General features: G+C 35.0%; 2 protein-coding genes across 2 annotated transcripts in view; one reads left to right on the forward strand and one right to left on the reverse strand.

The window, feature by feature from the left end:
• Nucleotides 1-1,011: 1,011 nt before the first annotated feature.
• On the reverse strand, nt 1,012-27,428 carry Fh (fumarate hydratase). Its single transcript, XM_076873038.1, has 10 exons — nt 27,252-27,428; nt 22,499-22,633; nt 19,460-19,570; nt 16,580-16,756; nt 14,025-14,207; nt 12,421-12,586; nt 7,300-7,503; nt 6,294-6,421; nt 3,794-3,947; nt 1,012-1,207 (listed from the first exon to the last, which is right to left on the reverse strand). The coding sequence occupies exons 1-10, from the start codon at nt 27,375-27,377 to the stop codon at nt 1,065-1,067; spliced, it is 1,527 nt and encodes a 508-aa protein (XP_076729153.1). The 5' UTR covers nt 27,378-27,428; the 3' UTR covers nt 1,012-1,064.
• Nucleotides 27,170-27,664, forward strand: part of Kmo (kynurenine 3-monooxygenase) — a 53,084-nt gene continuing 52,589 nt past the window's right edge. The window contains 1 exon segment of the mRNA XM_076873039.1: nt 27,170-27,528. The gene's annotated coding sequence lies outside the window, so the exon portion shown is untranslated.

The raw sequence follows: 27,664 nt of genomic DNA on the forward strand, positions 1-27,664 counted from the left end.
ACATTACTTACAGATATTCAGTTCATGGGCATTTCTCTCTTCATGACCCTGCTAATACATATGTGGAAAGAGGGGGAAAAAAAAGCCTGTTCTAACTTCCTATATAAGAGGTTGATTTAAATCCTTCAGCTTTAAATTTAGGTCAATCTATTCTGGATCTCTCTAGAATTGCTAATCCAAAATCCCCTGAAGTTGTTTCAAATGAGTTCCTGCAGAAAATTCTTAGCAGAGATGCAGAGAGATGATGGGCAAGACTCATTCACAAGACCTGTTCATCTTTCCCTCCTTTCTAGTCCTCTCGCCAGCTTCCCTTATCCTTCTAATCCATGTTTGAAATCCTTTACCCACGTCTTTCCAGTCTTTTTATAATAACTGAAGTAAGACTGGGTGTGTGTGTGTATCATTAGCACATACAGTATAAATACCCCAGTTTTTTTTTTTTTTTTAATCTACCCTATTTTCTAGCTTTTTAAATATATGCACAAACACAGAGACACAAAATAGCTACTCAGAAGGGCTTGGTCAGCACATGCTCCCAAATCATAGAAAACTTAAAGATGGGCATGATTTTGGAATGAAACAAAAATTACTTTTTTTTTTTACTGTACAATTTTTTTTAAATAATCCAAACCAAAAAATTTATAACTCTTCAGGGTTAGGGAGATAGCTTAGTTGCAGAGCACATGCCTAGCATATGTGAGGTCCTGTGTTCCATCCCTGGCACGAGGAAAAAAAACAAAAACAAAAAAACCTCATGGCTTTTTCAGAAAACTTATAGTGAAAAAATACATGTACAAATATCAGAGATTCAACTAGAATACTATTTAACATAAAAAAGGAAAAAGACTTTTTCTTTTATTTTATATATTTTGTACTTATTCAATTTACTTTGAACCTAGCTAACCTGGAGTTTTATACACTGCTCAAATTTCTTTCTAATGAGTCTCAAGTCTAACAACAGTTTCCTTTTAAGTGTATTCATTTTTGTCTAAGAAATAAACATAAGGAGTCTGATTTTTTAAATTTTATTTTACATGTTTATTTTTATCATAAATTTATTTCAATCACTTTGGACCCAGCATGTCCTTAGGCTTTACCCATTCGTCAAACTGCTCTGCTGTGAGATAGCCAAGTTCAATAGCAGTTTCTTTTAAAGTTGAACCTTTTTTGTGTGCAGTCTTAGCAATCTTTGCTGCCTTGTCATACCCTGAAGAAAAAATAGACAACACCAGAGTTAATGAAATTTGGTTTTCTAAAGTAAAAAGTAATACTGTTTACTTGATATTGATGCTAGAAGTCTTCTTTAATGACATATTCCAAAAATTTTAAAAAAGTATTTAAAGTGAATATCTCAAGAATTTACTTCTCATATAGAATAAAACCTTTACTTGTTTTAAGGTATAAAGACTTGAACAAACCTCACTTTAAGTAGCACATGTCCTCCTACATTGAAATTGTCCATTAACTTAGGTATTTCACAGAGAAAACAAAAAAAGAATATATAGCACCAAGACATAAAAGTACACGGGGTACATTTTCTCCAACAACATGTTTAACCAGCAACAATTATCTTTCTAAGAAAGCATTAATGGGTTAGATGCTCTAGTCCTGCAGAAAATGTACATAGTACCATAACAACTGGCAACTGGTGACTAGCTCTGAGGGGTGAGAAGTCCCCTCAGTGAAGGAGGAACAGCCAGTGCTCTCAGGAGAGACATGCCTTCCAGCAGCAGTTCTCTTCTGAGTTTCTACTGCAGCGGCTTCCATTCCCTGGCCTCTCCTCAGACATTACAAGGATACAGGGGGGCAGTATAGTAGAAATATATACCTGATAAAAGAACACAGGTACATTGCTGACTTCAGAATTATTTGCTTTAAAATGAAGTTATGGATTGGGCATTTGGCCTTGTAGTCTTGACTTAATATAACTTTTTTAAAAATTAGAAAAAATAAATGACCGCCACCACCACCATCACCAACAACAACAAATCAGAAGGCAAAAGCAAGAATGAAAATGAAAACAAGGTAGGAGGAAAGACCAAAAAAAAAAAAAAACAAAGACGGGGAATATGACCCAAGGTAAGAAGACTGCTGAGGCAATATGATTAACAACCCAGTAAGGTGTTACATGTCTATATGCAATTAATCATCACCTATAATACAAACTACTAAGATGGTTGATTTTATTATTGAACTGAATTTGTGAATGATCAACATGTTGTAAAGGGCATTTATTGACCAGAGTAGCTTTGAAAAGAATTCTCATGAGGATGTCTAAGCATGAATGCTCACTACTTTCAGTCCTCAAGTTCCATGAGATAGTATTAACAATTAGTCTGTTACATATCTAGGCCATGGAGAAGCCATGATTTGGAGGGCTGTACGGTTCAGGCTCAGTCAACTAGTAAAGAAATATTTGCCCATTTTATTCTTGTATTGCCTCTAATAAGTCTTTTTCTCTCACTTTAAACTAATGTCATTCAGTTTTAGAAACTTCTAATTTTAAAAAGTTTTGGCAACATGTTCTGAAGTAAAGATCTGAGGAAATATTTCTCACAAGAACCTTTTATCAATCCCTTTGCATCTTTTCAGTTGAATGTTGATGTACAATTTTAATGGATCAAAATATTACAAGTACTATACCAAAAAAACATCACACTGGGCTCAGGGCTGCCTAAAACAGTCAAATGAGCTCTAATATTGTAAAAATGAAATTTTAGCTTTTTGGGAAGCTGAGATATAAAATCTGCCTTGAAAGTTCAGAATTATAGAAGAATGCTTTAAAGTAGTATCCATACCATGATAAGACTACATGGTAACTTATTGTTCTAAAACAGAAAATCAAAGACTATATTAACTGCAGCAGAAAGAAGGGGTTTGACTTTTTTTGGTTTCAGGAATTGAACCCATGGGTGCTTAACCACTGAGCCATAACTCCAGCCCCACCCCCCACCCTTTTTTAAGTTTGCACAAGGTCTTTCTAAGTTGCTTATGGCTTCACTAAATTGCTGAGGCTGGCCTCAAACTTGCAATCCTCCTGCCTCAGCCTCCTGAGCTGCTGAGATTATAGGTGTGTGCCACCATGCCTGGTGGGGGTTTGGCCTTTTATAAGTCACAACATAAAGCAATGAATGCCTTGAAACCTACAAAATAGCCAATCCAACAAGGATTGATTGCTATGGTCAGTACACCATACAGGTATTATCTTTCTAAGAAAGCATTAATGGGTTAGATGCTTCTATACAAAATGAAACAGCTACAATTCTGGAAAAGACTTGCAATACAAAAGCATGGTTTTATACACAATATTTCCTTTTTTTTCCATTTTCTAAAAGCAATGAATATATAACCTTCTTTCTTTTATTTGGCAGCTTTCCATATCTGAACTGGATAAAAACAACAAAATCGAAGTATTATAGAGCATCTGTGAAGATAAGCAGATTCATTCCATGTGGATAATCAGCCAGTGCCACCTAGTGACATTACCAGCTGAAGGTCTTACAGAGAGCCTTCCCAAAGTACCTGAATATTGAGTTTCTGAAGCCATTTAAATATTACTTCTGAATATTATATTTAAAATAAAATGAAACATAATGGATCACATTTTGAAAGAACTATGTCACCATAAAAGTTACAAATATATAAAGTATCTTTTAACACAATTTCAAGTATTTTAAGAGATTTTACTCAATGTCCAAAAGGAATTTGCTGTCCACAAACATTGGTTTGGCATTCTCTAAAAAAGTTTCAGCTTTAATTTTACATTCAAAATGGCATTATTCTTTATTCTTACCAATATGAGGATTAAGAGCAGTCACCAACATTAGAGATTCGTTCATTAGCTTGTTGATCCTGTCTGTGTTGGCCTGGATCCCCACCACGCAGTTTTCTGTGAAGGAAACTGAAGCATCCCCCAGCAGCCTGGCTGAGTGTAATACATTTTTAATCTTTCAGAGAGGGGGGGGGGAAGGAAAGAAGAGGAAGAGACATTACTAGGTTTATTTATTTATTTATTTTTACCAATGACACATATTGTCTGCTGGCTTCTTCTCAATGTATAATTCAACAAGTATATAGCACTCCTAAAAACTGTAAGGCCCTACACACTAAAAACCAAATTTGAGGACCAGGCACTGGCACACACCTGTAATCCCACTGTAATCCCAGTGACTCAAGAACCTGAGGCAGGAGGATGGAAAGTTCAAGGCCAGCCTCAGCAATTTAGTGAGACCCTGTCTCATAAGAGAAAAGAAAAAAAAAGGACCAGGGATATAGCTCAGTGGTAGGCTGTGGGCATAGAAATTGAAAAATGTATTGCCTTATCAGAGGCAATACAAGGATGAGATGGGCAAATACTTCCTTACTAGTTGACTGAGCATAAAATACAAGATCACCCATGTGGAGTATATAAAACAGGTACGAAGAGTTGGTGATCATAGTAAAAGAGGAATTAACTCCAGCTACAAGAACTGATGAAGTCCTACTTGATACAGAGGATTGGATATCCAGAGACAGACAAAATAATATTCAATGAAGGAGGAAACAGATGCAGAAATTTAAAAATTAAGTATATGCTTGAAGCAACTGGTCAAGTCAGGGTTTCCTAGTTCTTAAAGATCAACAAGGGTTTGTTTTGTTTTGTTTCTTGGTTCTTTTTAGTTATGCATGACAGTAGAGTTCATTTTGATATAATTTTACAATCATGGAATATATCTTGTTCTAATTAAAGATCACCAAGGTTTTTAAACTTAATAAAACAGACATTCCTGTCACCTTAACTTTTCATATAATTTATAATATGAAAGTAATTGGTATGTTTTACCATTTGCTTCTTTTTGATAGTATTTCTAATATAAAATAAGATATATTCACACCTTAATAGCCTTTTGTCTAAACGCAAGGGTACACTTCCAACAGACTCTAATAGAAGGCACTAAACTTTAAAAGTTTAATTTGATACTTGTCACTTTATTACATGGCAAATATTGATAATCTTAATTTGCTTTCTATTAAAACAAAACAAGAAAAAAAATTTAAAAGATTACTAAGACAACATTTTCTTCTTTCTTCTCTTCCTGTCCCCTCTTAGGCTTTCTTTCATTGGTTTTACCTTTTCTATGTGCCTTGGATACATTATTTGCAACAAACCTGTTCTTTTTTCTTCATCTTAACAAAGTTAAAACAAGATGGCATCATCTTTCATGCATAATAAATTATAAAAATCCAACAATGATTGCTATGTGCCTATATATGACATATAGCTGCTGTTAATTCTATGGAATCTGACCTGGAAGGAAAAGTTTATGAGTCTGAATTCTACTGCAGGTTTTTTATTTACCATTAGAACACACACTGCAGAAGGGAAAAATCTGTCTTGTTTACTATTTTATTGTAAGCACCCAGAACAGTGCATGATATGGAGTAGAAGCTGATAAATATTTAGCGAAACTACTGAGAGAATACACTTAATATTTGTTATTTGCATGCCTATCAAATTAAGATTAGATTTTACACCATATACTAATAGAAAATACGCCTCTAAAATATTTTAGATATAACAACACTTGAAACAAATGAAGTTCTAAATAGTGATGCAGTTTCATTATCTGAAGCTAGGAAAAAATGGATGAAAGATGATAACATTTTGTTCTATCTCTGGAAAAAATGAAAAAAGAACAATTCTGATAGATACAATGTTTCCACTAACGTAGAAGAGGTAAAACTAATGAAAAAGAATTTTTGACTTGGGATAGGAAGAGAACTGGGGAGAAAGAAAGAAGACTGTTTTAAGGAGGCACTGTCAACATCAGATGATGCAAGAGAAGAACTGTGGGATATCTGTTGAATTGAAGAGGTCACTAATGATGGGAGAACAACTCAGGTGCAAGTGGAAGGCACTGTGGACTTGTGGGAATCATAGCATAAATGAAAGTGACTGTGGGGTATTCCTTCAAGATTGAATCTGAAGAAAGGAGGAAGCAAAAGCACAACATGAGAAGGAGGCAGGCTTTTAATTTTTTAAACTGAGGAAACTTGAACTTACTTCTAGTGAAGAAACCTATACTACTTCAGAACTTTTCATCCTATTAAAAATGCAAACTGTCAAATCACTTGAGCTACAAGTCACTTAATTCCTAATATTTAGGGCTACTCTTCTAAGAAGTACTTGATTTCCAATTGCTACTATTATCATATAATTATCTAATGTGGAAACTCTAGAAACTTAAGGAAAAACAAAAACAATGACAATTAGCTTTTAGTCAAAATCATTAAAAACTGAATTTAAGGCTTACCATCATTGGCTTGAAAACATTCAATTCAAAATGTCCATTGCTGCCTCCAACAGTAACAGCGACATGATTCCCCATGACTTGAGCTGCAACCATGGTCATTGCTTCACACTGAGTAGGGTTCACCTTGCCTTCAAGGAAACCACCAGTGACAGAATGCACATCAAATGCGCTCATAATTTCATGCATCAATTTAAAATTATGTTTTATGTCAAATAATCAGGCAAAGGAGGAAGTCTAATTTCATTAAGTAAAAGACATACAAAAAAGACCAATTTAATGAAATATAAACTGACTAAAGAAAGGGAGATGAGTAGCCACAAAAACATCAAGATGAATCACTCGATGGCTAATGAGAAACTACATCTAATACATTATAGTTTTCCACTATTGTGGTTTTTGTTCATTTTATGGAGCCAAGTATACAATACACAATCAGAAATATGGAGACCCTACCTTCATGGAACGTGGTACTCCTCCAGACCAGGCTCAACTCATTAGTCATTCCTTAAATGTTACTATTCATCCAGCTGTATTCACTCACCAGCACTGTTCACACTTCTCCATTGAAACCAATGATTATCAGGTAAGTCTATCAAATGGCTTATTGAAATCCAGACACCAAGTGTCTGTATCATTTCCCTTAACCAGGCCCATAACTCAACGCAAAACATGAAATAAGAGAACTTGGTATGACTTTTTTTTTTTTTTAAATTCAACTCATGCTGATCATTTAAAATACCCTATTCTAGAATTCTCTTTGCTTTGGCCTGTGAAGGACAGAACTGTTACATACCTTCAAATAAGAGAACTGAAATAAAGCTGCTAACTTTTTCCTAATTTGTGGGGTGATGTCTTAAAAATCCTGATCCAAGATAGTCCACACAAACATTTTGAAACAAGTGTGTCTTGTGTTTCCCTATCTAACTATGGGATCACATTCTAAAGTTGAGAATGTCTGGGATTTTATTTAAATTCCAGTTCCAACCTTTACTAGCTATGTGATTACCTGGCATGATACTGCTTCCTGGTTCATTTTCAGGCAAGATCAGTTCTCCCAGACCAGACCGAGGACCAGAACCCAGAAAACGAATATCATTTGCTATCTTCATCAGACTGCATGCAGTAGTGTTCATGGCTCCACTGAGTTCCACCAAAGCATCATGAGCAGCCAGAGCTTCAAATTTATTTGGAGCAGTAACAAAAGGTAAGCCTGAAGAAAAAATAGCCAACCTGGGTGAACAGTAAAATAAATAAGTCTGTCTACTTTCAACAAGTTAAACAAAGTTTCAGTACATGAAAAGTAAAAACACAACCGAGGAGATAGCCTTTTTAACAAATGGTGCTGGAAAAACTGGTTCTCCGTAGGTAGAAGAATGAGGACTTTTATCTCTCACCCTGAACAACAATCAACTCAAAATGAATCAAAGATCTAGGAATTAGACCAAACCATCGACACAGGGTCAACACTCCAACATATGGGCACAGGCAATGACTTTCAATAGGAATCCTAACACTCAGGAAATAATACCAAGAGTTAATAAGTACGATCTGTACAGCAAAATAATTAGGAATGTGAATAGAGAACCTACAAATTAGGAGAAAAATCTTTTGCTCTCTTTGACAAAGAATTAATCATCAAAAACCTTAACACCAGCTGGGCACAGTGGTGCACAACTATAATTTTAGCAACTCAGGAGGGTCCAGCAGGAGGATCACAAGTTCAAGGTCAGTAGATCACAGTTTGAGACCAGTTCTCAAAAGAAATACAAATGGCCAACAAATATTTGAAAAAATGTTCAACACCATTAGCAATTACGGAAATACAAGGAAAACTACCCTGAGATTTCATCTTACTCCAGTCAGAACTGCAGCATCAAGAATACAAACAGCCAGGCACAGTGGTGCACACCTGTAATGCCAGTGGCTCGGGAGGCCAATGCAGGAGATCAAAGGTTCAAAGCTAGCCTTAGCAACTTAGCAAGAATCTGTCTCAAAGTAAAAAATAAAAGAGGGCTGGGATGAGTTAAGCACCCCTGGGTTCAAGCCCTGGTACAAAAAACAAACAAACAAAAGCAAATGCTGAAGGCTATGGAGAAAAAGGAACACTTCTGCACTGATGATGGGATTGTAGATTACTAAAATTTTTGTGGAAATCAGTATGGAGGTTCCTTAAAAGGGTAGGCATGGAACCAACAGATGGCCAGCTATACTACTTCTCACTATTAATCCTGAAGTAGTAAAGTCATCATACTACAGTGATACATACGTACTCATTTACAGCAGCACAACTCACAATAGCCAAATTACGGAACCAGCCATCAACAGATCAATAGATAAAGAAAATGAGGCATATGTACACCATGGAGTTTTTATTTAGTCATAAGGGACAATGAAATTGTCATTTGTAGGAAAATGGATGGAACTGGACAACATTATGTTATGCAAAATAAGCCAAAACTCAGAAGGTCAAGGGCTGTACATTTTCTCTCTTATGTGGAAGCTACAGAGGAAAAGGAAAAGAAGTGTAGGGGGTCTCATGAAAATTGAAGGGAGACCAGTAAAGTAGGAGAAAGGAACCAGGGAGAGGGAGTAGGAGAAGGAAAGGGGAAATATTGGGGAATGATATTGGCCAAAGATTATATTGTTATTTTATGTGCACATATGAATACATAACAACAAATCCCACCATTATTTACAACTATAATGCACCAACAAAAAAATATGGAAGAAAAAAAAATACAACCAAGGGCTAGGGGTACTGCTCAATGATAAAATGTTTTCTCTAGCAAGTATAGGGCCCTGGGTTTGATCCCTAGCACTGCAAACACAAAAACTATAAAGATTTCCAAAGAGAATAAAAATTGTACTTCAGAAAAAATGTTTAAGGTTTAAACTTTATGTAGATTTAAGAAGTCCTAAAAGAATGCAAAGAATCTAGCACCAGAACATTTAAAGGATGAAATAAGAACAGTACAACAAATATACTAGGAAAAAAACCACTACTGTAAAACTGTACTGTCAACATATGTATAATGCCTGAATACTCTTGAGTAAAAGTGAAAAGTGAATGAAATTCACTCCACTTTACTCCACACTCTGTTCCTAGTATTGTTGGGTTTTTTTTTTTTTTTTTTTGGTACCAGGGATTGCACTCAGGGGCACTCAATCACTAAGCCACATCCCCAGCACTACTTGGTATTTCATTTAGAGACAGATTCTCCACTGAGTTACATAGTGCCTTGCTCTTGCTGAGATTGGCTTTGAACTCTAGATCCTCCTGCCTTCAGCATCCTGAGCCACTGGGATTACAGGTGTGTGCCACCACACCTGGCTCTAGTACAGTTTTAAAAATTTTCTTTGTCCACTTTATTTTGTTCCATTTTTCCTCTCTAGCCAGGGGCCAAAAGATCTCCTTGAGAGAATAAGGAACAAAAATGAGTTAGATGTTCTTAGTCACTCCCATGTCAATTTCAAAAACCTACTTATTCTAAACCTTAAAAATACAGTTTTTTTTTTTTTTTTTTAACTAAAATGTGATTTAGAAGAAAAAAAACAGCTAGTAAACTTGAATATGTATTGTATAATTATCTCCACCCTAACCCTCTGGCAACATCTATATATTAATAAGACTTTTCTGTAGAGAACAACTTGGCTGTAATAACAGTAATCATTATTCAGACTATAGTACTCAACTAAAGGAAACAAAGAATTTTAAAAGATTAATAATTTAAAGAAATATCACAACATGACATTTTAAAAAAGAAATTAAGCCTGTCTACAACAAATCATTCAAAAGATTTTGAAACTTTCACTTCAAAGAGAAAATAACTGAATACCACCAGATAGTAAACAAAGTTAACACTGGTATTTTAACTGCATGCTATATGAACTCCTATATAGAAAACCTTTTAAAAGTAAAGGGATTAGCCAGGTGCAGTGGTGCACACCTGAGACAGGAGGATTGCAAGTTCAAAGCCAGCCTCAGCAATGGTGAAGCGCTAAGCAACTCAGTGAGACCCTGTCTCTAAATACAATACAAAATAGGGCTGGGGATGCGGCTCACTGGCCAAGGGCCCCTGAGTTCAATCCCTGGTACCAAAAAAAAAAAGGGGGGAGGTTAACAGCTTTTGAAATGAATATAAAACATATCTGATAGAAAAATATTTATTTTTCAAAAACTTTCTGGTGCATTATAAATAGCTGGATTCATTATGCTATATTTGTACATAATTTGATCAACCACATTCCCTAGTACCTTCCCCTCCATCCTCCCTTTAATCCACTTGCTCTATTCTACTGATCTCCCATTACTACCATTTTAATTAGTGTATTGTAATTACATATAAAAGTAGGATTGTGGTATAACTGTTCATGGACATGGCATAATTTTATAGATTTCATTTGCCAGTACTTCCTCAAACCTCCCGCATCCTTCTCTGCTACTCTAGATTGCCCCTCCCCCTTTAAAAAATTCCTTTTTTTCTCTCTACCTTCCACATACAAGAGAAACCAATAAGCCCTTAACTTTCTGAGTCTTTTTTCACTTAACATGATGTTATCCAGTTCATCTGTTTACTACCAAATGCCATAATTTTTCTTTATGGCTGAGCAAAACTCCATTGTGTATACATGCCACATTTCCTTTGTTTGTCTGTTAATGGGAACCTGGGCTGGTTTCATAACTTGACTATTGTGAATTGTGCTGCTATAAACATTGCCATGTGTGTACGACGATAGTGTGCTGATTTAGTTCTTTTGGAAAATACCAAAGAATAGGATGGATGGGTCATATGGTGGGTCCATTTCTAGTCTTCTGAGGAATCTCCGTACTGCTTTTCAATGTGTTTATACTAATGTGCAGTCCCATCAACAATGTATAAGTGTACCTTTCCCCCCACATCCTTACTAGACATTGTTATTTGTATTAGTGATCATTATAATTCTAACTGGAGTGAGATGAAAATTTAGTATAGTTTTGATTTTCATTTCCCTGATTGCTAAGGATGTTAAATATTTTTTTCATTTATTCATTGATCATTTATATTTCTTCTTTTGAAAAAGATGTCTGTGTTGAGATCATTTGCCCATTTATTCATTGGGTTATTTGGTTTTGGGGTGTTCAGTTTTTTAAATTCTTCTTAAGAGTAGTTGGCAAAGATTTTCTCCCATTCTACAGGGTATCTTCACATTCTTTTTTCCTTTGCTGTGCAGAAGCTTTTTAATTTTATGCCATCCCATTTATTGATTCTTGGTTTTATTTATTGAGCTTTTCAGGTGTCTAATTAAGGCAGTTAGTGCCTGTGCCAGTATGCTGGAGGGTTGAATCTGTTTTCTTCTAGTAGTTGCAGTGTTTCTGGTCTAATTCCTAGGTCTTTGATTCACTTTGAGTTGATTTTTACATAGAATGAGAGACAAGGATATAGTTTCATTCTTCTACGTCAGAATACCTAGTTTTTCTATCACCATTTGTTAAAAAGGCTCTTTTCTCCTGCATATGTTTTTGGTATTTTTGTTAAGTATTAGATGACTGTTAAATATACTTGTCTATTCTATTCTACTGTAATTATGTCTGTTCTGATGCTAATATCATGCTGTTTTGTTACTATATCTCTATAATTATATAACTATATAAACTATATAAATATATAACTATATTACTATAATTTGAGATAAGTTATTATGATGTCATCCCCCCAGCATTGTTCTTATTGTTTAATTTTGCTTCGGGTATTCTGGGTCTTTTATTCTTCCACGTGAATTTTAGAATTGTTTTTCTTAATTTTGTGAAAAATGTCATTGGTATTTTGATGAAGATCACCTTTAATCTGTGAACCACTTTTTGTAATATGGCCATTTTAAAAATATTAATTCTGAATATCCAAGAACATGGGAGGTTTTTCTATCTTTTAATGTCTTTTTCAATTTCTTCAGTGTTCTACAATTTTCACTATAGAGGTCTTTCACCTCTTTGGTTAGATTTATTCCCAGGGTTTTCTTGTTTTTGTTTTTTGAGACTATTCTGAAACATTATTTCTAGGTTTAAATTCAAAAAAATGCAAGGCAAAGATACCTAAAAATTACCTGAACTAGTACAATGAAAAAGTATACTAACTCATGAATCACTAACCTGTGAGTGCAGCTACTTTTGCAGCAACTTTTTCCGCAAAGCCGATTCTAGTATTTAAACCAGTACCAACAGCAGTGCCTCCAGCTGCAAGCTCATAGATTCTTGGCATGGCAGCTTTTATTCTGGCTATTGCATACTGTACTTGTTGAACATAACCACTAAATTCCTTAAAAGAGAAGAAAATTAAGGTGAGAATTTCCTAATGGCTTACAAGTTATTCTAACTATATTAAGTAGAAGTTTAAAAAAAAATCACAGACTACTAAATTATAAGGTACTCGAGTGGTATTTACACTATGTCAATTCATATGATGAGCAAAATACAGGGATAGATGAGGATTTATAAACCTATTAGAAAGGACAACATAGGAAATAAACTTTAAAAAAGAACAATTTTACAATATTAAATTATTGGTTTACTTTTTTTGTTATGTCCCAGAAAACTTTGAGAAAAAACTCTAAATATTCTCCCAAGGAAAAATACAAACTTCTTCATTCAATTTCAGTTTAAAAACCTGAGAAGAAACATAAAGACATTTTACAGGGACCTGAGAAGCTAAGTGTCTCAGTGAATAACATGAAAAGGAAAGAGTAGAGTTAAAACTACAGTGTCACTACAAAATTTAATTCTACTATCAATGTCACATTGGTTCCCAAAACATCATACACTTTAAACAACCATAAAATTTATCATGTTTGAATACAGCAAGGGCCCTATTAACAATTATGCAAAGACAAAAGACATAAGCTGGGCAAGCCAAGGTATATAAGTACACAAAGTCTTTTCTTTCCTGCCTGAAGACATTAAAAGACCATAAACATTTTTGATTAGTACTAGGATTTCATACTGTTCTAAAGAAAACATTTTAAAAGATATAATTCTTTTCAGGGAAACCTGATCATGTGACATAATATCATATGTGCACATGCATCTACACATGTACAGAGGCTGGATTCACTTATAAAGTATATTTTGATTAGGGAAAAAGGCAAAAACTCAAAAGACAATTTTAATAAAAGCAACTATAAATGCTTTTGATAAAATCAAACAAAAACAGAATTTTCTGTCAGAATAGGTAGAATGATGATTTTATATAGATGATTTAGTCAGGGCCCCAATAAACATGGTTTTCAACACGTGATGCATTTAAAAAAAAAAAAAAAAAGGAAAAAGAAACTAGAAGCCAGAGAGAAAAGTAGTTTCAAACACATATATGGTTCCTCCTTAGAAATTACACATGGTACTAAGAGTCAATGAGGCAAAGAGAAATGAGATATGGCTTTAAAACGCAACTTTTCCTTATTGTACAGCTCAGAAAACTGAGCCATAAAAGGCTAACCACTTTTCCTAACGTCACATATCTCACACAGAACAAAAACCTGAACCTGAGCAGTCTAACTTAAGAGTGGCTCACTGCTAATACACTTTGCTCCTTTCCTAAGGGAAAGCTATTAAAAATTACTGATCGGTTAACACAGAACAATCTCTGTCACTGAATTTAAATGTTATAAATTTGGCCTTTTAAACCAGTAAGACTTTGAAGGTGATACAATGGCCATTTTTATCAATTCCTAAATTGAATAAAATGATTCAAACTCCTATACCTGCCCAAGAGTAAGTGGAACAGCATCCTGAGTGTGAGTACGCCCAATTTTGATGATCTGTGCAAACTCTTTGGATTTTGCATTGAGAGCATCATGTAGTTTCTGTAGTCCTGGTAACAGTACTTCATGGACCTCTACTGCAGCAGCAATGTGCATTGCTGTGGGAAAAGTATCATTGGAGCTCTGTTGGAAATTTTTCAAAAGGAACATAAAATGTTAAATCATGATCAACAGAAAACAAATGAGTATCTCATTCTCAAAAAAGAAAAAAAAAGAAACCTCACTAAATGACAATTTCGGAACTGGCTATATGTAATAATTACATTTAATGTGGCAAGTTAGATCACTTAAGTCAAATAAGAAGCATCCTAGTTCTCAGAACTGTATTATGTACAAGTATATTGGGTGTATTACATATTATAACCAAGTACACTTAATGTGTTACGTATGTGCCCACTAGTAAATGACAGCAAAACAAAGTAAACTGTATTTGATGATAGTCAATATCTCCTTTCAATTAAATAGTACATCCCATCTTCCACATGTATTTATTAAACTTCAGGAGAGTTCTATGGGGTAGGTCACTACTTTAACAATAGGAAAGTCAAGTTCTCAAAGAAATGACGTGGCTTGCCAAAATACTCAGGAACTGGTAAAATAGACCTAACCAAATAGTGTCTACTCAGTATTCTTTCCTCAACTATTGATCCTGTACTTTAAAACTGTTTTTTAAAATTATGGAAAATAGTAAAACACAATGGTAGGATAACCATTACAATGAATACTCATGGACCTAAACTCAGCAATTATCAATATACTCAGCATACTATATGTAGTCAATCTTGTATCATCTGTAACTCTACTCTATCCTCTCATCTTACTACACACACTGTATTATTCTGAAACAGATTTCAGACTGCAGAATGTAAAATAAATTCACATTTAAAGGTGAGTACTGAATCTGAAAAATCCTTATCCAATAAACTCATGTAAAAAGGTTTCGTTTTAATACTTTAAAATATATTATACTATACCCAACACCCAGATCCTGGTTTCTAAGTATCATTTTTCAAGAAGGTTGTCCAACAGTTCCTTGGGTTAGGGCAGGGGAAATCTAAGACAATAAGCCAGGAATATCTTACAGGGCCAGAAAGTAAGAAAAAAAATAGTGACATGATTTAGAAGACATAAGAGTCAACTCAATAGGTTCCTAAACAGATAATTTAAGCAATAATATAAATATCAAAAGTACTGGATTATAAACAATCCATAAATCCAAACTGAAAAACATAATTGAATAAGGGAAGGATAAACTTTTCTTACTAAAAAAACAAAAAAACAAACTTGAATTAATAAATGTAGAAAGAAGGAAAATTGAAAATCACTTTTAAAATATCATGAGTATTAAGTGCTATAGGCAAGATTCATTGACGAAGGCTAAAATAAACAGGCAAAGTTTCAGGAGAAAGAAGGTATTTGCATAGTCTTGAAGTATCTCTATTATTAATGTGGTGATTATAACACATGTACAAAATTTCTTCAATATTCCTTCCTCTAGGAACTAAGCTCAAGTGTAGTGTCTGGAATGCAGGCAGGACTTAATACCTCATTTTTAACAAGTAACGTATGGAAGAGGAAAAATAGTAATTTAATGGTGGAGATTCTATTAAGAATCACCATAACCAAATGACTAAGATTAATATCAACAGTATTAATTCATGTTGCTATCTTGCACTCCTGACATGATGCAATAAGGGTCCTTACCTTGTATGACAGTCTTGCCCAAAGTTCATAACCTCCGTCTAATCATGAGAAAACACCAGACACACCAAAACTAAAGGACATTCTACAAAATACCTGACTACTATTTTCAAAAATATAAAAGGGACCACTATGGTATAAATGTCAATGTTCCCCCCAAATTCCCCTGTTAAAATGCTAAATTCCAAAGTGATGATATTATCTGAGGACTTTCTAGGTATTTTGTTATAGCAGGCTTAGGGATCGAGGCAAAAGAATAAGAAACAAGCACAGATAAGAAAAATTGGAGGGATATGCAACCAAATGTAACATGTAGTCTGGAATGGATCCTGGAAGACAAAAAAAAGGACCTTGGTGGAAAAATGGGAAACCCTAAAAATAATCTCTTATAAAAGTCTGTTGTTTGAGAGTATTATATTAATTTCTTAGTTTTAATCAATGTATTGTGGTTATATAATATGTTTTAATATTAAGATTAGCAGGTGAAGGGAGTAAAGAAGTTCTTTGAACTATCTTTGCATTTCTTTTAATAGAAGTCTGAAATTATTTCAAAATAAAGAATTTAAAACTAGATGCATCGATAAAAATATACAAATACAGTACAGAAGTGTTAAAAGCAATTTTTATAAAGTTTGTGACAAAGGACAGACCCCTAAAAGAAATTCAGGAAACTTTAGAAGTCTTTTCCACTAAAGAATAAAGTAAATACATTCACCTTATCAAAGACCTTACAAAAATAATCTCAGGCATACTTTTCAATTTGCAATGAAAAAAAGAAAAGAAAACATACTGACCTGGCTTTTATTAACGTGGTCATTGGGATGCACAGGGTTCTTGCTGCCAAGTTCACCTCCTAACATTTCAATTGCTCTATTGCTAATGACTTCATTTACATTCATATTTGTCTGAGTTCCTGATCCAGTCTGCCATACCACAAGAGGAAAATGATCATTTAATTTACCTTCAGCTACCTGCAGGAAAAAAAAAATATTAAAAATGAGCATTTTTAAAATAAAAAATAATATTTAGGGATTTTAACTAATTATGATTAAATCAGCTCCGATTACAAAAAAAAAACAAAAAACTATTTTAAAGATGTTTACTTATTTCCATCTGTTAAATGACTTGTTAAGGGTTCCACAGTATTTGAATGCAGTTGTCCCAGAATTCTAAGCTCCTGTAACATCACTTTTCCAATCACAGATACTTTAAAAATGAAATGTTGTATATTCTGAATAGTATGACAACTCACTGACTTCAACTGAAAACTGAAGCAAAGTCATTTTTCTTATTTTTCTCTAACTGCCTCCTCTAATAGAAGGCCACCTGTTAAGGCAGACAAATAGTCTTTAGATACATTTATTGTTAAGAAGGAATATCCAACAGATGTTACCACCAGAGTCAGCAGGATAATGAATTAGGGACTTGAAAATGTGAGTTCACTAATAGCTACTTCATTGCACAGATGTCCAATGATTAGCAACTGCCAAATGTAGAAACAAGCACTGCCCAGATTTGCCCCTATTTTTGTCATATTTTTATACTCTCAGCTTATGTGTTAGTCTTTGAATTATAAGCTTCCTAAAAGAGTGGGTTCTGAAATGATTTTAGCTTAAAAAGTCAGAATACACTTGACAAATCTACACTGAACAACTGGTTCATTTTTAAATAAAACTGTTTCTATCTAGTTATATAAAAATAGGTGATTAGTGCAGATAATTCTGAGAACTGAGGAAAGAATAATAGTCATTTTAGTTCTATCCTACAGAAATAATGGCTATTAGCTTTTTGGCATCTGCTTCCAATGTCTACCTCCCACAATGGGTACATGTACATATAGTTGGCCCTCAGTATTTGTGGGATTGTGCTATGTGGATTCAACCAACCACAGAATAAAAATATTTGGGAAAAAAAAAGAAAGAAAATTATGTTTGTACCAAACATTTATAGACTTTTTTGTATGTTATTCTCTAAACAATACAGTATAAAAATAGCATTTACATAGTGTTTACGTATAACAGAGATGATTTAAAGTGTATGGGAGGATGTGGCTAGGTTATATATATGACTTCACCATATGTGGATTTTGTTATGTGGGGGAAGGTCCTATCTGTAGGTATATGAAAATACATTTTCTGTTCATTTTTTTTTCTAAACAAAATTAGGATTACAAAAATAATTTCGCAAAATTTCCAATTTCTCGAAAGATTTGTTCTATGCAAATCTTTAAAGAATTAATTTTCTATGATTCATAATATAACAATATAAATGCAATTTACATAAGCAGCTGTTATGGTTAGACACATTCAATTTATTTTTATTATTACGTAGCACTATAATGAAAAACACTGCTACCTTCTAATTATTTCCTTAAGACAATGTTATTAGTAGCGTAGTGAAATTATATTCTTGATATGTATTATCAAATAATCAATTAGTTTTAAAAGGAATCATTTATTCATGAGATAAGAAATCAAATATAAAGTTAACTGTCTTTTTAAAACATTTTCTTTCTTTTTTTTTTTTTTTTTGCAGTCAGTGAGGATTTAACCCAGGGGTACTCTACCACTGAGCTACATCCCCAGGTCCTTTTTAACTTTTTATTTTGAGTCTCACTCAATTGCCCAGGCTGGCCTTGGGAATTTTCATTCTGCTGCCACAGACTTCGAAATAACTGGGATTACAGGCACCCAACATAATATAACAACAACTAAAGTCAAGAAGCTTAAAGGACACAAAATAATCCAGAAATTCTGCCACAATATATATTTTAAGCACCATATTAATATCCTCACCAAACAACGATGCAGCCATCTTATCTGGTGCCGCAGTTTGGCTGGGCACAATTCAGGAGCCACTTGTCAAAAGAAAGGAACTTTATTTTTAGAACACACACACCACACCACACAGCTCCTCAGGAAAAACCCTCAGAGCCCAACTGCCACCACTGGCTTCCCACAAGCCTCTCCAACTCCCTGACTCCTCCTGCTCTTGAGCCCGATTGGCTGGGTCGCGTGGGTGGAGCCAAAAAAAAGTCCCCCAATAAGGAGCTCCATGGTCTGAAAGGGCAGGGAAACAGCCCAATGAGCATCACCACAGAGGAGCCAATCAGTTGGCAGCTAGAAGTTTGCTGGCAGCTGGAAATTTGCTGGGGCCCCTTTCGGCTATGGCTCTCAACAATCTGGAAATTCATTAACTCAAGAATTCAGTGCCTTAATTTGCTGCTAAGTAGATGGAACTAAGTGAAATAGGCCAATTCCAAAAACCCAAAGGCCGAATGTTTTCTCTGATATGTGGATGCTAATACACAATAAGGGAGGAGGGAGGAGGGAAGAACAGAAGTTCTTTGGAGTAGATAAAGGGGAATGAAAAGAAGGGAGAGGGGATGGGAACAGGAGAGAAAGTAGAATGAACTTTGCTATGTTCATATATGAACACGACCAGTGAACCTCCACATTATGTATAACAACAAGAATGGGACCCTAATTAGAATAATTTCTACTCTGTGTATATGTCAAAATATACTTCCACTGTCATGTGTATCAAAAAAGAATAAAAAAGGGGAAAAAAATTTAAAAAGGATTCAGTGCCCTTTCCTATTAGTAGGGGTTTATCAATACCAATAGAAGACACAAGTCCCATGCCATTAAGCCAATATAGTTATCACCTCCTACCTCATCTGCTGCCTTCATTATTGCATTAGCAATCTTTGGATCAAGACCATAATCCTGGTTTACTTCAGCAGCAGCTCGCTTCAAGATGCCAAAAGCTTTAATAACTGGGATCTAAAATATTAATCAGAAAAATACTTCAAATTTGCAATTTTAGTTAAGCATGAACATTATTTTATGTAGTTGCGAAACTGTACCTAAAACAGTAACTTAATTAACACAATAATCCTCAAATGTTTAGAACACAGAGAAAGATTACAGATAAATACATAACGAACCAAAAGAACTAAACAAAAGCAAATATACTGAGTTTTCACATATGTGTATGTCTCACATACACATGCACACCCATGTTCACATATAAACTATTCATTTTAGTATTTTATATGTATACACTACAATTCTTATTTATTTCATATACTATGCATTCAAAACAAATAGTATTCACTCACTTCCCAGCAAGAGCCATTATTTTTTCTTGCAAAATATGAAATATGATGCCGAAGTATTATCACTACTGAGATAACCAGTTGCTGAATGGCTATCATCTTACCCCAAAACCAATAAACAACATAGTCTAGTTAGTGAAGATGTTACAGTCAGTAAGTCACTAGAAATTTCTCTCATATTTTTGTTTTTAAACCCAGGATTCTCTAGACTTTAAAACACATACAGATATATAAATCAGATATATAAATATCTCTATATATCAGATATATAAATATGTATCTTCATACTTTCATTTTTTAGTATGCAAACTTTTTCATTTCTTTCTTTTACTATTTTTTGCACTGGGGATTGAACCCAGGGGTGCTTAACCACTGGGCCACATCCCTAGCCCTCTTTTGCATTTTATTTAAAGACAGGGTCTCACTGAGTTGCTAAGTACCTCTATAAATTGCTGAGGCTGGCTTTGAACTCTTGATCCTCCTGCCTCAACCTCATTAGTCACTGGGATTACAGGGGTGTACCACTGCATCTGGCCAAATCTTTTCATTTTCTAATAAAAATTAATTCAGCAAACTTGAAAAGGATAAACTGAATAACTTTAGATAGGATTTCAATGAAAAAAACTTGATTTCTGTCAGAGAACTGACCTATGAGTTCTTACCAAAATTAGTAACATAGACTGTGGCACAGATCCCAAGTCAAGTTTGAAAGAACAGAAGGGAGAAAAGGAAGTGAGGAAGAGAACAATGAATTTATAAAACTATAGTTTTATAAATCTATAGTCCTTGATATCGAATCAATGTGGAAAAAACAAAGAAAAGTAAAGAATAAGATATATTAAACATATACACCTGAACCACAGCGATTATAAGCTGAGAAGCAAACAGAAAAGAAAAAATACACGATTTTATTTTGAATTATAAATAACTAAAATTAAAACATGTTTTACTCAAACAAAATGGAGACAAATGGCTAACAACTGATTTGAAACTTAAAACATTTAAACATGAAATCAAATGGAAATTTAATTTTTTACAAGAACAAACAACGTGTCAAATCACCACCTAATTATAACCAAATGCCAAATAACACTGACTATATGAATGGACAGATTGACCCTAGTGTTAATGGACTCATAAAAATAAGAAAAGGTTATAGTAGTGAAAGCTTTAAAATAAGATAAAATAGCACAGTACATCACGGGAGAGAAAAGAAGAATCATGATAATCTACTCACATTAGAAATTCATAATCTCATTACCTCTGGGCCTTTCTGCTAAGATCAAGTATAAAATCAATAATCTTTTTTGGGTTTGTTTTCCTCTTGGACCACAGGTATAAAGGGATGGGTTTAATCATACTATTAAGTTCAGGATACACAAAGTCTAACATTTAATAAAGTTCAGGAAATTAATATAGATGAGGTCATATGTGACTAAATTGATTCCCCATGCAACAATCTCACAGACATATAATCTGAATGTCTGCCCTGTCTTCTAGAGTAAAAGCAGCAACCATGTACCCTTAAAAACCACACAACTTGCTGATTAAAGCAGGATAATAAAAAAATCCCAGGTGTTGAATTATACAGGAATATTTCAGGATTAGTTTCTACCTTTGCTACTCAAATATGGAGTCTGACCCTATTTACTTCGTCACAAAACAGGCTATCCATGGTAATGATAAAAAGATTTCTTCAAAGATTTAGTCCCCTGTCAAAAAATTCTATAACCAAGTCAAGATTTGGTCTTGAAGGCTTAGTCATGAGTTAAAATATGGAAGTTAAAATTATTCAGGATAAAAAGTAGATTCAGAAGATAACTGGTAAACAATAGCTCACCGGATGAAGCCTGCTACTTCTAGGCTTACTAGCCTATCCTGCAATCCTGCATTGACTATTTTTCATACTCCGGTTGGACTCCATTAGGATATGTAATGTATTTCATCAATTCTTTTCACACGTTAAAATCTCTGAAATCAAGATGCATCTCATAATCAATGACATATCACAACTTTAGCTTTTTCTTTTTTAGTGGTATAGCTGGTCCATCTTCTATTTGATGGCATCTCACATTTAATGAAATGTATTAGGAAGTTTTTTAATCATTTAATCATTTGTGTGGCATTGAACAAGTTCATATTATCTATTAGCTAGAAATTGATGAGTAGTAATGTTTTAGGGTAAGTGTGTAATGGACACTTTTCTGAGAACAGAAAGTATAAAATTAAAGAAAAACCCTAGTTTTACATCAGTAAAATGAAAAAAGAAATTGATATTCAAATAAAAATTGTTTGCAAACTGTAAAATTCTAGCAAAAATCTATAAACATCCAGTAAGAATAAAAAGATAATCATTTAGTTCTATCAAGAATTTAAAATATTCAAAGTCACAGCTAAAAAAAATAGCATATTAAAACTTCAAAAAGTTATCTGACATTTTAATGAAAGAAAACAAGTTTTTATTCATGAAGCCAGTTTTCTTAATAAACCTAAATTTAACTGTGTAAAATATTTATTTTTGAGGTAGAGTGATCCATTTGAATATAGCCCCTAGTTCATCTAAAACCCCAACATTTCCACAAAAGCCACTTACTGGCATGCGTTCTGTCACACCTCCAATCTTAAAGTTCATTGTAGATCTCACAGTCTGGGCGCCATAATATTTATCATTTGGGACTTTCAGTTCACCAAAGGTATCATATTCAATTCGGAAGGAATTTTGGCTTGCCTAAAGACAAGGAGAAGATGCTGTTACAACCTGAAAAGAAACCCAGTATCAAAAGCAATAGCATCTTATGAGCTATAAGGAAAAAGAATAGAAGTATCACATAATTTTGACCATAAATTTTGTTTTTATTCTCATTCCGCTCCCTGCTTTCAGATCTTTCCTTGAGAAATTGATAAAGTATTAATGCAGATGTTAAGGACAGACTACAGAATTCAAATACTATACAGATGACAAATACAAGAAAAATCTTTGAACTACAATAGTACTCTTTTCCATTTAGCAGTGTGTCTACTGTGTACTGGTCAAGATTTGGCTAATTCGAACCTAATCTAATTTAATATTCATTTCACTGGAACTTTTGCAGAATAAAACTTTCGTCTACAAACACTATGTATGAGCATAGTATAACAAATAGTTCAGACCTTGCAATCAGACAGCTCACCACTTAGTAGCTGTGTCACCTTCTCCAAGTCAGCTTTTCTCATTTATAAATCATAATAAATGTACAGACAAGGGGAGATGAGCTATGTCAGTTCAATTAGATGGACATCATTATATACCAACTTGTCTCCCACCCTGTAAACCATATGCACAAATAAAAATATTTTACACTGCAGTCTTTGTTTTGGATACTATAGGCAGAAATCTTTGTATGTTAAAAGATACTTTGAAACAATAACATTAGCAATGACAACAGCACCAACCAAGAAAACTGAGGTCTTTCTTTCTCTTCATTCTCTTGTTAAAAAAGAACACCAAAAGGCTGGCTCTAGAGAAGGTAAACTGGTTTTCATCATTGGTTTGTGAAATCTAGTTTGATTTCTTAAATTTATATAATCAATTTTTTTTTTGTTTTCAAAATTATATTTTCATCATAAAACAGACACTGTCCCCTAAAAACAGGTTATTATGATAAAATTCAGAACCGTTCAAAGTTACTCAAAAAGATTTAGGTGAATGAGTTTCAGTTCTGTTCTTCAGTATAAACCTTTGTGTAATTACAAATCAAGAAATAATAGTCTCAATCATATCCTAGGATTTTGACACCAATCAATCATTAAGAAAGTACAGAAGTCATTTGTGGCTGAAATCCCAATCTCAGCAAACACTTCAAAAAATACATTTCTTTATAATAATTTTAAAATCCCAAATATGCAAAAAGAACAAACACTGGGTCCAGGGAAGTGGCTCAGTGGTAGAATGCTTGCCCAACAATGCACAAAGCCCTGCACCACAGTAGCTTACTTAAGTAACAAACTATCCTGAAAACCAAAGAGTACTCTTTATTTAACCCAAGGGAATATATAGGTTGTACAAACTGGTAGGACAGAAACAGAAGCAGTGCTGCAAAACATTATTGAGGCTATGTATAACAAACGTAAAGAGAGGGTTGAATCCAATGCATAACAGAAAGACAGAGTGTGTCTTACAAAAATGATGCCTGTGTGGATATATGCTTCCTGGGGTACGACTACTCTTTAACTGTGTTTCAATGATCTGAATATGTTATTTTGAAAGGTAGAAGAACCTCCTGAAGGGAACAGCAGGATGTATGTGATATTCCACTTAAGAAACCACTGGTTCACACTAAAAAAATTAGAAAGATGAGATCATTTATATTCTATCAGAAAGTTGCACCAAGTACCAGGAATTAGCAAAAACCCCCAAGAGGAGGTGATACTATGTGGGTGATACCTAGAATCTGTTAGATAAGCACACATATATATAGAGGAACACTGAACTTGGTTAAGGTAATTACAAAGTTTCTTCAAACATTTTTTTTTAATGAAGAAAAAAACCTTTATTATCATGATTCAGTACATAAACATATATGCACACAAACCTAAAATAAAAATTGCATGAAACAATTTATATCATGTACTCTTATTCTATCTTTTGTTACTCTATTAAAAAAATAAATAAAACCAATGCTGGGCTGGGGATGTGGCCCAAGCGGTAGTGCGCTCTCCTGGCATACGCGCGGCCCGGGTTCGGTCCTCAGCACCACATACAAACAAAGATGTTGTATCTGCCGAAAACTAAAAAAATAAATAAATATTAAAAAATTCTTTCTCCCTCTCTCTTAAAAAAAAAAAAAAAAAAAAAAAACTATATTGATTTCACAAATTCCCGAGTTGACCTCAGGTTTGAAAAACACTTGTATGTTTTCAAAATCTTCTCACATTGTCACATATATAACCTGTTCCCAGTGGCCTGGGGCTTATGAGAAAATTATCAACAATAAATGTCATCTCTAAAAATGTTTTAATTCACACAATATGAGCATTTTGGCCTTTTTGGCCATATGTCACAATTTAGAGAGCAGAATTTCAAGGAAAAGGCAGTTGCTTTAAGAATTAATGCCATGATATTAAGAACTAAACCAGTAAGGACAGGGCAAGCATAAAGGTGGGAATTTCCATTTATTTCTGGGACATCCCTGTTTATTTATATAAAACCACTTCCCTCCAGGGGAATGAGTGAGTGATGTGTCCAGGATTCAACACAATAAGATTGCTCTGCAGCCTAGAAATATCAAGTATTTGTTATCAGCCACTAACCCCAGTGACCTCAGGTTCTCCTCTCCAAATCTGCACGATAGGCTAAACTGAAAGGTCAGCCAAAAAATACAGACCCCTAGGGCCTGTAAGATGTCCCTACGCAAATTCATGGATAAAATTTAACTAAACCATGGTGATTTCATGAAGACAATGTAAAATGATTTTCAAGCTGGGTTTGGTAGCACTCACCTATAATCCCAGTGCCTCGGGAGACTGAGGCAGGAGGATCACAAGTTCAAAGCCAGCCTCAGCAACTAAGCAAGACTCTGTCTCAAAATAATATTAAAAAGGGCTGAAGATATGACTTAGTGGTTGGTTAAACACCTCTAGGCTCAATTCCCAGTACAAAAAAAAAAAAAAAAAAAAAAAAGAGGTGCAACTTATTCCTCATGCAAAAGGACTTAGTAGATAAAAACTAACTTCATTGTGTTGTTTTCAGATTCTTTGTGAAAGTCTGTTTGGTCTTAAAACATAGAGGACCAAGTCTCAAAATAGGCAAATATACAGTAAGTGGTTTATTGACATTACATGGTAATACAAAATATTTATCTTTCCGACTTTATGGCCATCCTGAAAAATCATCAATGAAATGATCTTCAAAAAAAGTGGAGAACTTCCCCATCCACAAAGTAAGATCACAGCTGATCTCCCTATTAAATATTCTCTCAAGACCTTTTTTCTCCTTTGTAGTATTAGAACTCTGGGGGAAAAAAAATCTATCCCCATTACCACCCTAAAAGCAAGGTAGTGCTATTTTTGACACCTACTCTAAAAGGATATTCATAAGGTCTCCTGCTTCCTTTACATAAATTAAATAGTTAAGAAATGAATTTTTAAAAATTTAAAGATTCTAAAATGCACCAGAATTACTACAGCAGTTAGTTCCTGGAATACAAAAGCATCTTAGACTTTGTAGTTTTGGGTATAGTGATTCCATTGAAGCATCTTCCAGTTTATTGTCCAGGAAATATCTTGGCCCTAGATGAAGCATATTTAATGAATACTCACTACATGGTATTTTCCCATGTACAATCTTGCTGAATAGCTGTAATTACCTCAATTTTGTATACCTGTGGAAACAAGTGCAAAGACAATTTGCCCCAAGTCCTTAACTTTTTAGTAGTAGAGGATTTGAAATCACATCTGGGATTGCAAAGCACATGCTATCCTTTGGTGAAGTAAAGAACTGTACTCTTCCTAAAGCATTATTAATTTCTAGAACCTCCTAAATTAAAATTAAATTCTGGAACTTTTCCTAGCCAAAACAAAACAAAAAACCCAAACACGCACATACTCACGAATTTAATGTTTTTTAAAGGATGAATTACTTCTAAGGTGACAGTCTAAAGATCAAAGAGCTCGTTAAAGTAAGCATGTTATACTTTGAACTTGGAACTTTTAAATTCCTTAGCTGCCTTTCTAAGTTAAAAGTACTGATTCAGCTATAGTGAGGTCCTATCCCATCTCCTCAAACATGCTGTTCATGGATTTCTGGGTTTTACAAACACTGTGGTTTCGGGAAACCTTATTCAGCCTACAAATTTAACAATCGCAAGAGAAATACAATTTTAAGTTCCTAAGAAACTTCTACTCCTTTGGAGAACCTGAGAGCAGTCCAAAGACCGTTGCGGACCAAGAGGCCAAAGGATGAGCACAGAGCCAGTGTCAGCTAGTCCTCTCCCCGCATCCTCCTCCTAGCCCAGCATGGCCCACGAGGTAGTGCCGGGTCGGGACTCACGCAAAAATAGAGGGAAAGCAGCAAAGGCGGCTAAGGCGTGGTACCCCCAAACGAGCCTGGGCTCGCCCGTTGGAGTTGAGAGTAAAGGCCACGCTGGCCCGGCAGGACCTCACCGCCAGGTCCCCGGACACTCGGGGTGAAGTGAAGGTTCCTTCCCCGCGCTGAAAAAGCGTCAGAGTGGGAGGCGGCCAAGCCGGCGCGGGCGCAGAACCGGGCTTCCCGAGGCAACCCTCCCGCCAGCCCGCGGGCGTCCAGGCCGACTACAGCGATGACCGAAGGTCACCGCTGCAAGGCCGACCCACGGGCCGCCTGCGCTCACCATTCGAGCGGCGTTCAGGGGCCGGAGTGGGAGCACGGCCACGCCACCCAAGCCAGGAGCTAAGGCAGCAGCTGGGTCCCGCAGGAAGCGACTAGACTGCGCGAGGAGCCGCAGGGTTCGATACATGGTTGCCGCCGGAGCGTGGGCGGAATTTCTGTGCGTCCGTGACCACGCCTCCGCGCCCGCTGTCAGAGCCCAGTCGGCCCTCAGTCTTATCCAATCAACAGCCTGAAGCCGAGTCGGTGGGGCGGGGCTAATCGTGAATGGCCAGGACCGAGTGAGGAGGCGGGTTAACTTCCTTAGGGTTGTAGTGCTGATATTTAAGCCTTTGGGTTTATGGGAGCCTAGTGAGGGAGGAATTATGGGAAATGTGGTTCAGATGATTCTTTCAGCCAATTTGGTGGCTACGTGTG

This window comes from Callospermophilus lateralis, chromosome 13 (assembly GCF_048772815.1).
Source record: "Callospermophilus lateralis isolate mCalLat2 chromosome 13, mCalLat2.hap1, whole genome shotgun sequence".
In the NCBI taxonomy this organism is placed as follows: Eukaryota; Metazoa; Chordata; class Mammalia; order Rodentia; family Sciuridae; genus Callospermophilus; species Callospermophilus lateralis.

What these genes read in the sequence shown, in the direction of transcription:
- Fh (XM_076873038.1), bottom strand. Translation starts at nt 27,377, where the DNA reads ATGTATCGAACCCTGCGGCTCCTCGCGCAGTCTAGTCGCTTCCTGCGG. An exon ending in TTCCACTTACTCTTGGGCAG is followed by an intron (nt 12,587 to 14,024) that starts GTATAGGAGTTT and finishes TTCTCTTTTAAG; the next exon opens with GAATTTAGTGGTTATGTTCA. An exon ending in AAAAGTAGCTGCACTCACAG is followed by an intron (nt 7,504 to 12,420) that starts GTTAGTGATTCA and finishes TTTTTTCTTCAG; the next exon opens with GCTTACCTTTTGTTACTGCT.